The sequence below is a fragment of the Eublepharis macularius genome, chromosome 1, assembly GCF_028583425.1.
Source record: "Eublepharis macularius isolate TG4126 chromosome 1, MPM_Emac_v1.0, whole genome shotgun sequence".
Classification (NCBI taxonomy): domain Eukaryota; kingdom Metazoa; phylum Chordata; class Lepidosauria; order Squamata; family Eublepharidae; genus Eublepharis; species Eublepharis macularius.
In genome coordinates, this window is record NC_072790.1 from 222,065,998 (window position 1) to 222,080,738 (window position 14,741).

General features: G+C 45.5%; 1 protein-coding gene across 4 annotated transcripts in view; it reads right to left on the reverse strand.

Moving 5' to 3' along the window:
- Positions 1-14,741, reverse strand: part of PTK2B (protein tyrosine kinase 2 beta) — a 117,681-nt gene that overhangs the window by 43,776 nt on the left and 59,164 nt on the right. For 3 of the 4 annotated variants that reach the window (XM_054988723.1, XM_054988715.1, XM_054988697.1), the window contains exons 2-3: positions 3,923-4,175; positions 660-838 (exon numbers count right to left, since the gene is read on the reverse strand). In XM_054988723.1, the coding sequence (XP_054844698.1) occupies positions 660-838; positions 3,923-4,141 (398 nt within the window). In that variant the 5' untranslated portion in view covers positions 4,142-4,175. Of the gene's footprint in view, positions 1-659; positions 839-3,922; positions 4,176-10,254; positions 10,324-14,741 lie in introns of those variants that run through there. The other variant, XM_054988706.1, reaches the window with a different exon arrangement.

Here is a 14,741-nt window from a genome sequence, read left to right on the forward strand (position 1 = left end):
TCAGAGTGCAATCCTAAGAAAAGTTACTCCAGCCTAAGCCCACTGAAATCAACCGGCTTAGAATGGAGTAACTCTGTTTAGGATTACACTGTCAAACTCTGTGTTATGCAAATTCTGTGCAAAGAAAAGCCAGATTCTGTGACATGTACAGAATTCCTCTTATTTGCATGATCTGCATTTTTCTCTTTTGCAAATTTCTTTCTTTCTATTAGCCTGGGACAAAAACATGGAAGGCTGTAGGCCACTGAAGTCTCACCCACTATGAATGGAAATCTTATTCAGCTATCTCTCTGACTCCAAAGACTTTGGTAGACAGCGCTCCCACGCTTTCAAGCATATTTGCAGTTGTGAGGGCTAGAAACATTGTCTTTTTCTAAATAAACAGGGCTCTTCTTTTGTACTCTTGCCAAATTGCAGCATATACACAGTGCTGGAGAAAAGCAGTGAGAAGCTTGCAAGCTGTATCTGACCTCCAGGGGCTTCTTGTCCATCTTACAATGTGCCCTCCATCATTTAAAAAAATCACTTTGCATTTATTTACCATGTTTATCATCAACTGCTGAAATCACTTTGCATGCAGTAAGTCTAGCAACTATCTTGTAAGGTAGGCCAGTTAAATACTGTTCCCTCATTGCACATGGGGGTTGCAGGCTCCATACCTCCACTCGGCTTCAATGTGCAGGCATTCATACTTTTCCTGGACTTCACCGACTGTCAGGTCTGGGTGAAGCCAATGGATCTCATCAGATTTCACATGTTTTAGGCGTAATCCATAGCACTCGGCCAGCTGGATGTCCGGACCGATCCTCCCGCTCAGCAGGATTGATTTGATCACTTCCTGCAAAACACAGTTGCGGTAGAACAGTGACAGATTGAGGGTGGGGGCTGGGTGGGGCTGAGTGGGAGAAAGCAACAAAGATCTGAAAGAAAAGCCATGTGAAATCTGAAGACGGGTCTCTGGAGAGAATAAACAGCTAATTCAATGGGGAAATACTTTCACGAAGAATTCCTTTTTCTTAACATTAGATCGGGGTTGATACAAGTGCAGGTTTTGTAATAAAAATAAGGTATTACACATAGCTGTGAGAGCTCTGAGAGTGCTCTGTCATGTGCCCATTTTGGCAAGATGCTTTTCAATGCTGTCATGCAGCACTGGGTACTACCGGTGAATCCTCATTTTATGCAAGCCACCTTGGATGTCCTTCGTAAGTCCTACAGTTAAGTTATGAAAGTGTAGCTTTCCTACATGGACAAAAAATTGCAACTAGGATTTTGAAAACCTTCCTCTGGCATGCAAGACTAGTTTGCAGATAGGTGTAGCTGCTTGGGAATTTGAACTCAGGTCTCCCAGTTTCTACTCTTATCACTTTAATCATTACAGCCTGCTGCACTTCCCTCTCTTTGCACTCTGTGGTCCTAGTCCCAGTCAGGCCTGCATGCACCCAAGTGCTGAGTTCTCAGCATGGAATTTGCTGGATACGGTTGCTAACCTCCAGGTGGAGCCTGAAGATCTCCCGGAATTACAACGGCTCTCTAGATGATGGAAATCAGTTCCCCTGGAGAATATGGCTGCTTTAGAGGGTGAACTTTATGGTATTATACCCTCCTGATGCCCCTCCCCTTCCTAAATCCTACCCTTCCCAGGATCTATCCCCCCAAATCTCCAGGAATTCCCCAACCTGGAGCTGACAACCCTTGATTTGCAACTCACGTGTGCCTGAAAAGCCCTGGGGCAAACCTAGGGAGAACCCAAGGAAAATGTAGATTATAGTTAGACCCTGATTGTTAACATGAACTGGCTTGGGCATTGTAAGGTATGTCAAAAAGAGAAAAAGTTATACATTTTAGTTGTTTTTTTAAAGGAGATATATGGCATCATTTGCATTTGCTACATTCGTAAAAGCATTTCAAATCCTACCAAATTCCTACATGGAAGAATACTTATATATAAAGAAGTAGTATGTGCCTTGTGTATGCAGGTTGCTCTCAGGGAAGTGAAGGATCAGTTTTACTGAGAGAAAGACAAATCCCTCATATAGGATCTAGGGGTGATGTGGTGTGTACCTGTGTGCTTTCATGGCATTGGGATTGAACCTGGGAGACCCAGGTGCAAATTCCCACTCAGCCATGAAGCTCACAGAATGATCTTGCACCAATCACTCTCTCTGAACCTCACCTACCTCATGAGACACTGTGAGGATAAAGCAGAGGAGAGGGGAACTGTGAGCACCTTGAAGGAACAGTGGGATAAAAATAGCTAGGATAGGGATAGACAACTGGCAGCCCAGTAGCCCCATCAAGCCTCTGTGGCTTCTCCCCTGGCTTCTGAAACGCTATGGACCTTTCCCTCTTTGTTATGCACTTCAGTCTGAAGAAATAAGCCAGGAGCTTTTTACGGCCTCCCTCCTCCAAATTCTTCCCTCCTTTTTAAACAGTCACAGGGTCTGTGGCAGGCTTCGCCTGGTTGGCACCTCATTCTCACCTGTCAGCCAAAACATGGACAAATGGGAAGAAAGAGCTGCAATGAATGAGGAGAAATACGGCCTTTTAAAAATAGCAACAAATTAGTGGCTGGCCGAGAGACAGGAGGGACTGGGGGTAGTAGGATCTGGAGGAAATGGAGGGAACCTGACGGCAGTGAACTTCAAATTAAATGGTACAAAGTAGTCAGCAAGCACCTCAGGCAAAGATGCGACATGCAAGTTGTGGGCTGAGGCAAAGAGGGGGAGCCCAACCTTCCCTATTTACTAGGGAGACTGAATTTTTATCCCAAATCTCTGCTGCCCTTTCTGCCTGGGGAATGCCTTGTTATGATATGAGTTGCTTGAGGGGTCATCCTTCTGGGCTCAGTTTCCTCCCCAGATTGTTTTGAAGTGAAGGCTTCTAGTGCCTGTGGGAGTGGGCGGATGGACGCGGCTTGTTTCTAAATGCTAAACTGCATGTGAATGCTGAAGCCCCATGCAAAGCACAGCCTGACCTTTCATATGCTGCATGACCAGCTGAATACCCACTAGAAGATAACAATTGTTCGTCTTTGCTGAAACTAAACTTGTTTGGCCCAGATCAGTGTTTGGAAAAGAGATTGTTAGATGAAGTCCTTTAGAAATATGCATAGTGTCTTCTCTGGTGAATGAAGTGTGAATTTATTTAGAACACTCTAACATGAAGCAGAGAAAAGAAATGATGTCCAACGAAGTCCAGAGAGCCATAAGAAAATCTAGCTTGAAGGTATTCCAGACTCTGTTACCCTTGTGCTATAATAAAATATATTTTTATAAAATATTTATTATAATAAAATATTGAGTGGAACGTTGAATATTACACAGACTTTCTGGGAACACTCATGTGTGCCACCCTGAGGTCTCCAGTGGAAAGACAATGACTGCCCTGCCCTCATTTCAGGGTACCTTCTTTGTCTTTCTGTGTGTCTGCATGAAGACAAAATGCACTTCCCTTAGGTCTTTGCAAAATACACCCTGCCTGTCACAGAGTGAGTATTTTATTGGAGATAGGGCTACCAGGTCCCCTGGTAGGGGCGGGTGATCCCCTGCTCCCAGCCTCTGCCATCCCCTGAAGCCAACCACCTGGCTGGCGTGGAGAAAAGGCCTGGGGAATGGGCCCTGAGGTGGGCATGCTGCAGTGCTTCACAGGGGCCCAAACTGGCCCCTATGAAGCATGGGAGCATGCCTACCACCAGGCACAATGGCGTCACTTCCGGAAGTGATGTCATTGCACCCAGCAGGAACATGCACATGCGGGAGGTGCATCCTGGTAAGTGCTAGGTCCCCCCCCCCACCCACTGGGATGGTAAGGAGACCTGGCAACCCTAGTGGGAGAAATAATCCCCCAGTCACTGGCTTCAGTTCTCTTGCCCTAACTTTTCCCAGTCCCAAATAAATAGTTAGAGGGCTGCTTCACTCACCCGGATCTCCGTGGTGACGGTGCATTTCACTAGCTTGAAGTTCTTGCCCATGTTGAAGCTGTTGCTGTGGAAGCATACCTTAAGGATGCGCACTTCATCCTTGTCGATGTCAATGGGCACGGCCACCATGGTGGACTCAGAGGGCCCTGCCAGGCTGAAGCAGCTGCGAAGTGAATTTGCCCTCAGCCGGCTCAGGGCCTCTGGCAGTCCGGACATCATCGTGAAAAATGGAGTTCTAAAGCCACATCACTTCCTGGGAAGAGAGGAGAGAAGAAGGGACAAATTAAGAAAGAGGCCAACAAGGTACAGCTCCCAAGGAACACTAGCCAGTGGTGAGTGTGCCTTGTTCTTTTTAAAAAATGCATATTTTGGCCAAAGTCATCCAAATTATGTGCCAAGAAACACCAGATTATGTGAATGGTGGAAATTTATACAAATTGCCCACATCTGGTTTATTAAGCTTTATCCAGATATTTTACCCTGTTTTTTTCAATATTTGAAGCAGCTTATGATTAAAATCAAAAGTCAAAATTACAAAGTGCGATTTAAAAGATAAACGTGAACAAATAAACACAACCAACAAACTGAGGGCCATTTTGAACATTACAAAGTCCTGTGTCTCCCATGTTGGGGAAATGAATGTGTACTGATGCGCTACATGTGATTTTTCCCAATGGGCCAAACAGCAGCTCCCCGGGGCTGTTTCAGATCAGGAAAACGGTACCGAGGGAAGGCTTAAGCCCTCTCTCTCTCAGTGCCGCAGTCCCAGTTTGAATCAGTCCCCCACCCCCGGGGAATTGGGTTCTTCTGAGCATGGGGCTCCCACAGCGTGTCTGACAGGCAGGGCATGTGGGAGAAACAAGGACTTTGTAGCACGTGAATCTGCTAAAAGGAATCAAATAAAATCCTAGTCGCCACAACTCCAAAGTCCCAAACCAGCATCCATCTTGTAACAAAATAAAAACAGCAGTAAAACCCAAGAATATCAACCCAAATCATGGCAATTAAATCAAAAGCCTGGCCAATAGAGAAATGTTTTAATCATCTTCCTAATGGCTACAAGAAGGCAGCAAAGTTAAGAAAGAAAGAAAGAAAGAAAGAAGAAAGAAAGAAAGAAAGAAAGAAAGAAAGAAAGAAAGAAAGAAAGAAAGAAAGAAAGAAAGAAAGAAAGAAAGAAAGAAAGAAAGAAAGAAAGAAAGAGGAGGCTTCAAACAAAAAAGAACTAACCAAAATGGTTGAAAGAAATTTTTTTTTACATACAAGTGCCAAGACCAATGCCAAAAAAATACCAAAATCTTTAATAAAATTGAAAGAATTAAAACTGTATAATTAAAACAATATCACCATGGTTCCATATATGTAAGTATCTCCGCACAGTGTAGAAATTCTTGAACAACTGCACCCATGCACATGGTGATGTCATACATTTACAGGCATCTTAAAAATGACAAGGTACTGTTACAATCATCGTTATACACATGTAAGCAAATGTTTATGACCTTCCTCAGTGGTTTTTATTTGTTTTATACACACCATATATTGTAGGATGTCTGACCAAGCACTAAATAAACACAAAAAGATGTAAAAACTCATGGAGTTAGTAGGTTCAGCTTTCCCATCCAAATACAACAGGACTATCAAAGACATATTAGTGCAAATGATAATTTTTCAGTAGTCCAGATGTCTAAAATATTTAAGTCAGGTCAGGATATATCAAATCAAGAATGGTGGGCACAGCCACAAGGAATCCAGAAGCATGGGAAGGCATCAAAATATATCTCATGAGGAGGGAAGTTCCATAGGCTCAGTGCTACCACTGAGAAAGCCCTATCATGTGGTACATTCATGTTGGGCAGGTGGTCCTTCACATCTCTTGGTCCCAGAAAAATGAAACTTTGAACACTTTTGTGCTTATTCATATACTTTATTTTCTTTTTCTTAGTGGTGCAAAAATAGAGCTGCCAGTCCCTCCGTGGGGGAGGGGATTCCCCTGCTCCCAGCCTCTGTCCTCCACCGCCACTCACCTGGCTGGCAGGGGGAAAAGGCCCCAGGAATGGGCCCAGGAGCAAAAATACCTCCTGGGCCAGAACTCAGTGGGCGCGCTCCCCATGGGCGTGATGACATCACTTCCAGGAGTGACGTCATGAGCCCGGTGGCAGGCACTCCTCGATGTGATGTCATCACACTGCACCAAGAGATTGCATGCTTTGCATGTGCACGAGGACTCTCAAAAGGTGAGTGCTGGGTCCTGCCCCCCACCCCCGCTGGGAGGGTAAGGGGACCTGGCAATCCTACCCACTGAGACGTTCCTAGGAAATTCTGTCCAGCCCCCACTCTGGCTTCTGAATCTCACTGATTGTTCACATACTTTCAAGCCTGTTTCCACAGCAACAAGAGCTCAACACTTTATCTTCTTTTCCAAATGAAATAAAATTCCCCAAGAAATTGAATTCTGCATCCATTCTGCGCCTCTTCTCCTCTCCATTTGTGCAGAACAGCGGAATGCAAACACAGTTTGGGACTGAGCCTGCAGCCCAAGACAACAGGGTTGGGAGCCTCCAAGTGATCTCCCAGCAGTGATACAGCCCTGGCACAGGTTCATTAACTCCACTGCAGTTTTGTTGTAGGTAGGAAGCTACTGCGGCAGGTATTAAAATACAGCTGAGCTGCTGAGCATGTCTGCCAGCCTTCCTTCCTGAAAGAAACCGTTTCTATATACATGTGGTGAACTGCCCCAGCTACCGGTAGGCCATAAAGACTTAGTCACACACTTCCAGCAAGCAAAAAGGACAGACTATATGCAAAGGGTTGTCATATTGAATGCCACCTGTTGAAGTTGAAATTGTGGAAAGACCTTGTGGCTGAGCAAAGAGTAGTGGCTCTCAAAATCTTAGGCCAAGCCTACAGCTATACTCACATTTGTGTCTTCCAAAGCAAGAAAGAATCCAAGAATTTCAATTCCCTATTAGGAGGCCTGAATAATTATTCATTCGTTATATTTATATTCTGCTTTTCTGCCAAATTTGCTTCCCCGAAAGGCTTACAAGAATGAAAAACCAATAAAAATGACATTGACAATTCAATACAAACAGGCTGGAAGTCTGCAAGGAGCCAATGAAGGCTTTTAAAAAAAATTCCATCTTCCAAAATCAACTCCTCTAGTATTCTACAGGAAAAGTTGTGCCTGTTGAATTTCTGCTTGTTAAGCAACTGATAAAGCTCAGAGCCAAGCTACAAGTGACGCCTTACACAGGTCGGACACTTGTCAGCTTACCTCAAGTTCTGATGGGAAATGTAGGCGTCCTGGTTTTACAGCTTGACTCTCCAATACAGCTGCAAGACCAGGATCCCTGCATTTCCCATCAAAACTTGAAGGAAGCTGACAAGTTTCCAACCTATGTCAGGTGTCACTTGTAGCTTGGCTCTCAGGAGACTTGCCTAGAACAGGAGCCACTGCCATTAATCTTTAGTTTCAAGTGCTGCTGTGGCTACAAGCGGGCACTAGGGGGTGACAGAGTCATGCACATCAGGCCAGAGCATTCTACCCCACAGTGGAGACATTTGATCTGGAGAGAGTGTGATTCTCACAAGTACAGACGCTTCCCGAGAGAGACGGTCTTGGCTGGCTCCTCCAACCTGCTGCCTCGCCACAGCTCCTTGCCAATTTCAGCTCTCCATCTGGTGGTACCCAAGCTTGATGCTTCTGCTCCCTGTTTATCAGGTCTCCAAGCTGAAGCACAGAGAGGAGCTGGAGCATCTCCCCTTCTGCTTCTCAGCTTTGGGAAAAAAGGGTTCTTCCCTAGCCTTCAAATTGCTGTAGGGAAGAGGAAGAATTATTTAGCATCTTTTAAAATAGTACTGAGAGAGGAGCATTTCAGCAAGGTGTCAGATAAGCCTCCAGCCTATCTGCCATGTATTAAGTGTTTCTCGCTAGAGTGATATGCCTCTGAGTACATGCAGAGTAAAACCTGATTTCTGTTGCTAACTGCTTATCTTGCAGGCAAGGTGTTTTGACTATGAGTTCCTGGCGAAGCCTGAGAACTTGACCTTGAATTAAACACAGAGACTGAACTAAGCTCATCTCTCCCCTCCTTCGTTCTTCCCAGGCGCTGCACACCAAAAATCCTAACGGACTTCCTTTCCCACTGGGCGTGGGGACACCAACCTATAATTAACCTTGCTTTACTACCTTTAGGCATTCCAGCCAATTCCACTGTCATAGTATCTTGATACTGGTATCTTTCATTAATAAAAACATCTTTTAACTCATACACCTAAGCGATGCAGTAAAGTGTTTGGGAAGTACCTGGCAAGAGACCTGACAGAAGGTCTGCTTCTACCCACTGAATGTTGCAGCAGAGAAAAAAGCTGTGCATGCAAAAACTGTATGGATCGGTCCCATTGGTATGAAGAGCTCAGAGCAGCACACGTGAGATCCTCTGTTGTCACAGAAGCCCTGGGAGAAAACAACTTGCTCCCAGCTAGCTTTGTATGCTGATCCAGGCTACGAGTCCACCTAGCTCAGTCTTTGGCGACTCTGGCAGCAGCTCTTGGGCAAAGAAATAACAACTGCTACTTGAGATTCCTCCAGGGTCAAAGACTGAATGTAGGATCTGCAGCATGCAAAGCTAGTGTAGTATCATGGAACAATTGACCCTCCCCAATACAATGTGTAGATATTGCTGTTAACTGAGTAGACCATAGAGACACACTGCTTTGCTGCTCTCCAGAGTCTCTAGGCAGAGAGAAGTGTCTTCTCCCAAGATCTGCTGCAATGTGAAACAGAAAGTCTGCCATTTGAGACCCTCAAGGCAGAGATGCCGAGACTGGCCCTTGACCTTCTGCATGCAAAGCAGGACTCTATGGCTTCTGTTTCCTGAGTAAGTGCAAGTTTGAATCTGTATTTCTCACCACACCCCCACATTGCCTACTTGTTAACAGTACAAGAATCTCAAATGGGGACCTGCTAGGGTTCGGGTGGAGGGGAAATCCCAATCCTCACCCCCTCCCCATGCTGTCTCTGCTCCTCCCTTGCTGGCTGCAACTTCCTCCGTTTTTGCTTCTGCTTCCTCCAGTTCTTCCCCAAGCCTTAAGTTTTGCTTTCCTCCATTCTACTCAACTGGCGCCGACTGTGCTTCATTCCCCCCGCCCAATGTTCTCCCTCTTTTCTCCCCCCCCCCCCATTCCTGCTGACTGCTGCTTCTCCTGGCCCTCCTTCTCTCCCTTACAACCCCCCAGCCTCTCTCTCCCTCTAACTCCCACTCTGTCTTCACTCTCCCCAGCTCACCTCTTTATGGTGTCCATACAGCATTAGGCTACCATAACCACAAATACCACCGAAACGTTGTTTTGATTCTACTGCTTCTCCTCCCCGCCCCTGTTTTTCTGCAAAAATATACACTTTAGGCCTGGGGGCCTGTTATGCTAAGGTTGCCAACCTCCAGGTGGTGGCTGGAAATCTCCTGGAATTACAACTGATCTCCAGACAACAGAGATCAGTTCCCCTGGAGAAAATGGTTGCCTTAGATGGTGAACTGTATGACATTAAACCCAGCTGAGCATCCTCGTCTCCTCAAACCCTGACTGTCTCAGGGGGCGCCTCCAAAATCTCCAGGAATTTCCCTACCCAGAGCTGGCATCTCTATGCTATGCCATTTTTTTTTAATCTGCATGGGGGGGGGGTGACCATATGTGGCTATTAGATATGTGGGTTAGATCCAACCAGTTTTTCAGTTAGTGAAAAAGGAGGGGTGCCCTTTGACCCACCAAAAAAGACTATGCTACGTGTCATAATGCCTGCAAGGACAAAAGCCACATGTTAATGGGGCTGTAGTAAGGAAGGGAACTGAGCAAGAATAAACTGGAAAGGTAGCTGGTAGCTGGATCCAACCTACAGATAATAAACATTTATCAAGTGCCACAGCAACCAGGCAACACACACACCAAGCATGCAGACGTATTTATTTACAAATATTCTGTATCCTGCCTTTTTGCCCCATCAGCCCCCCCCCCCAAATAGGCAACAATTAAAAACAGCACTAAAACATGTTATGGAAGCATTAATAAAATGCATATATACTAGGGTTGCTGCTAGCCTCCAGGTGGAGCCTGGAGATCTCCTGGAATTAGCTGATAAAGGTTGGTTCTCCTAGCGGACACAGCTGCTTTGGAGGGAGAACTCTGTGACATTATACCCGATTGAGTTCCCTCCCCAAACCCTATCCTCTATAGGCGCCACCCCCCAAATCTCTAAACATTTCCCAGCCTGGAGTTGGCAACCCTAAGGGCAGGGTCATTGAGGGGATGCCAAGATGAAACAAAAAATTCCTCACCCAGTGGCAGAAGATGGGGATAGAAAGGAACACCCAAAATGTCCACAGGGAGGAAGTTCCACACTTTTGCTGCCATGATTTTGCTGCCATGACCTGTAAGGCCCTCTCCTCTAGACCTGCCTTATATCAAGTTAGATTGTCACTCCATCCAGCCCAGTGTGGTCTGCTCTGACTGGCAGCAGCTCTCCAGGAAGAGAAAAGTATTTCCCATCTTTCTGCATGCTTTGCACGTTCCCTTACCACTGAACAACTGGGACTTCCCTGCTCAGCCACTTCTCTATATCACACATGCCTGTGGACTTGCCAGTTAAGCATGCACCAAGTACAACTTCTGCAAGCCTCAGAAAGGGCTGGGTGTTGCGGGCAATAGGAAGCAGCTCTGTGTGGGTGTATGCGCATGTGTACAGCCCAAAAGCTTTCTGGGCACTTGCACAAATGATGGTTGAAGGGTCAGGAAAAGAAAGTGGCTGGAAAAGGGTTGTGGCTTGGGGCCTGCCGAGAAGCCTCTATGTTTACAGCACAGATGCTTGGTGCCATTCAGTGCAGTCAGAAGTGAGAAATGCTTATCCCCTATCCCTGCAGCATTCCAGGACAAATTCAGCAGCAGAGCAAACGTGGTGATGCAGGGTGCTATGGCTCAGTGGCAGAGCATCTGCGCTGCATGCAGAAGTCCCCAGGTTCAGTCCCCAGCAACTCCAGCCAAAGAAATGGAGTACAGGTGATATGAAAGACCTCCACCTGAGACCATGGAGAATCACTGCCAGCCAGAGCAGACTACGTTGACCATGATAAATAAAAGGTCTGACTCTGTAGAATGCAGCTTCATGTACACCCTTTCAAAGAGGAAGATTAGACCTCCTCTTGCCCTCTTACCTCTGGTATGAAAAAGTTGCTATTATTATTTTGGTGTCCCCAAATAAAAATTAAAAAATAAGCATTCACTGAATTATCCACATTTTTAGAAAGTGGAAAGGGCCTTCCTGGATCAACCCCCATTCAGTGCCGGAAATCCTAAGTTTGAGCATCCCTGACAGACAGTTATCCAGCCTCTGCCTGAAAACAACTGGGGAGGGCGAGCCCATCCACCTCCCGCAGGTAACAATTCATGTTGTCAAATTCTGTTGCCCTTCGAAAGAATTCCTAGTATTTGTGTAAAATGTACCATTCTGTAACTTAAGGCCAAGTCTTACACCTTGGAGCAGCAGAGAGCAAGCCTTTGTCCTGTTCCATTTGACATCCCTCTAGGTATTCAAAGAGCTCAATCGTGACTCCTCTCAATTTTCTCAGGCTAAATAACCTAAGTTCTTTCAATGGCTTCTCACAGGACTTGTTTTCCAGACCCCCAGTGTCTCTCTGTTGCCCTCCTTTGAGCCTATTCTGATTTGTCCACGTATGTATTAAAGTGTGGCACCCAAAACTGGGCCCAGCGCTTTGGATGACTGCTCATAAAGTTAGTGCTTTAGAAATACTTGACCAACAATGACAATATTTGTCCAGTCGACTGAGTTAATATTTTCTGAGCAATGAAATGGCCAACCCAAACTGGCTAGTTGAACCAAAAAGGCATATTCTCCAGCATCTCACAGAAATCGGGCTGCTCTTGAAAATGAGTGATCAGGCCCATGGCGAAATTTAGCAGTGTGGTCCAATGGATAATAATGGGGCCAACACAAATCAAACAAGGCTGCCTCTTCCTTTAATGTCTAGCTGGCCAGTTGACCGTTCTCACAAATTCTGCTCCCTATAGAAAAAAGGTGATGCCTCCTGTGCTCTTTCGAAGCACCTCTTGCTCAAATAAGGAAGCCGGGATTGGACCTTTGCTCCGGCGAAGAAGGAAGTGGGCACCAGCAAACATGTAGGCAAGAACATGGCACCCAAGGGCACCACATTACACAGTACTCTATGGAGTTCTGACATGGTTCTCCCCTCCTCCATTTTATCTTCACAGCAACCTTCTGGAAAGGCTGTGCTAAGAAAGGAACCTCCCTGGTTTCTGAGTCATCCACTCAGCAATCCCTGTACATTTCTCAAGCATATCTTTGCTTCTGCAAGGACTAGAAACTTGCTTTCTTTTTTAAAAATGAAAGCAGTTTCCAGTACTGTATTCTTCAAACCCCCCCCCCCCCCCGCCCAGTGCCTGCAACTGTACATCTGGGGCATTGAAATAGCTCTGGCTATGGGAGTTTTGGTACTAAGCACATCTTGTTCCCCTAAAATGTAATATATGAATGGGCCCTATTTATTATTTCTTTAATACATTTTTAAAATTTTTGCTTATTGCATTTGGTCTTTGAAGTGGCGAGAACAGCAGTGGCAAGCTTGCACAAGTTCCAGAAACCAGTTCAGTACGTGAGTCTTGCTGACTTGCTTGTTTCCCTTCTGAGTCACTGGTTAGATAATGTGGGAAACACAAAAATAGGAACCTCTCTGCTGTCTTGCATATCTAAAACGGAACTGCCTGCAGGTGTTATCTGAGTATGATGGACCTACGGAGGTGTGTGCAGAGTCACACTTTGCTATTATGCATTCATTAAGCCTTACCGTCACCAACGTGCATTACAACCGCCACTCTAGGAGCCAAGCCAGATAAAATCCTAGAAGATTGCAAAGGGGTAGCCGTGTTAGTCTGCTGTAGCAAATTAAAATGGAGGTCCGGTGGCACGTTAAAGCCTCACAAGGTTTATTTCCATGTGAGCTTTCGTGATTCATGAAAGCTCACATGGAATAAATATTGTTGGTTCATAAGGTGCCACTGGACCTTTGCTTTAAAATCCTAGAAGATCAGATCATCCCAGCATGTTTTAAATGTAAATTGCGACTGTGAAGGGAAGCAGTTTGGATCAGGGCTGTAATATAGGGGGAGGGGGGTTAATTCTCCCTGCCCAAGCAGTTTTGTCTGTTGAAACTGACACCCCTTCCCCCAGCTGTTTATCACCCAGGAAAAGAAAAAAAGAGAAGCCAACCCAATGGCCTCATCCTTGCCGCCACCCCTTGTATCTACTCTGATCCTTAATAGGTGGGCTCTGGCAGTTTTGTGCTTGGAACTTAATTCTAAGGCATGTGTGGGTCTGCAGTGCACATGGAGAAGGGACTTCAGACTCCCTCTACACAAATAGCCATTAGGTGCCTGTCTGGGAAAACTAAAGTATACCAATGGGCTACAAGTGTACTAAAGGGCCACCCGGGTACTCATAAAGTACACACAAGTTTCCCCAATGGATCAGCTAGGAACTCTAGGCAGGGGAAAGAATGCAGAGGGGGGAGTTTAAGCACCATCTTCCTGCATGCCACACAGTCCTGACCAGAAGTGAGCCTGTGCATGCCTGAGAATTAAGTTCTCAGCGTAGAACTCTCAGAGGATATCTGTTCAACAGGATCAAGGCAGACACATGGTGTGTGTGTGTGGGGGGGAGCATTAGGAGGACACTGTAATGTGTAGCTAGTCTTTGCACAAGAGACAGTCCCAAAGACAGGCCAAGAGAAACTGCCAATCTTCCAAATATACAGTGTCAGACTATTTGTCCATCTAGCTGCTTCCATGCCCCATCAAAGTGGGGGCAGACTGGCAATATGATGGAAAAGGGGTGGAGGGTCAATAAAAGTCCTTAGAGAGTCCAAGTCTGATTCTAAGCAGAGAATTTCAGTAATCAGCAACCAAAGCATGTATTAAAATCTAGGCTGCAAATATTTAAGGATAAAAATATACCTTGGTTGTTGTGGGTGACACTGAGAGGTCTCTGTCTTTTGGTGCTACACCTCTGAAGATGCCAGCCACAGCTGCTGGCGAAACGTCAGGAACTACAATGCCAAGACCACGGCAATACAGCCCGGAAAACCCACAACAACCATCGTTCTCCGGCCGTGAAAGCCTTCGACAATACAAAAATATACCTTGTTGGGAACAATTTCAGTTGCCATTTTTTTCTTTTAAAACTCTATAATATCATTCTTAATTTAAAAAACGGAAAGACATTTTTCATTATTGATACAGTCCAACGAGATTGCATGGGTTTCTCTTGCCCGTCTCATTTATTTTAGTAGCCTTGTTCATAAGTTCAGAGAATGCAAGTATAATCTGCATACAGTGTATGCTTAGAGTTGCCAAGTCCAGGTTGGAAAATTCCTAGAGACTGAGGGTAGGAGTTTGGGGAGGGGAGAGAGCTCAGCCGGGTATAATACCGTAGAGTCCACCCTCCAAAGCAGCCGTTTTCTCTAGGGGAACTGATCTCTGTAATGTGGAGGTCTTTTGTAATTCTGGGAGATCTTTAGGCCTCGCTTGGAGGCTGGCAACTTTATTAGATTTTTCTTCATATGCGCATTGAGTAATTCTCATGTTGCATTCAATGCACATACAGCTAAATGTGTGATTTAAACGCTACATTTATCCAGGTACTGGTCTCCAGTTTTTTTGGAGAAGTGAATGTGCATTGGCTCTTTCTTACAAATAGGTGTATGCACATACATGCATCTTGTACACGTAGCCATTG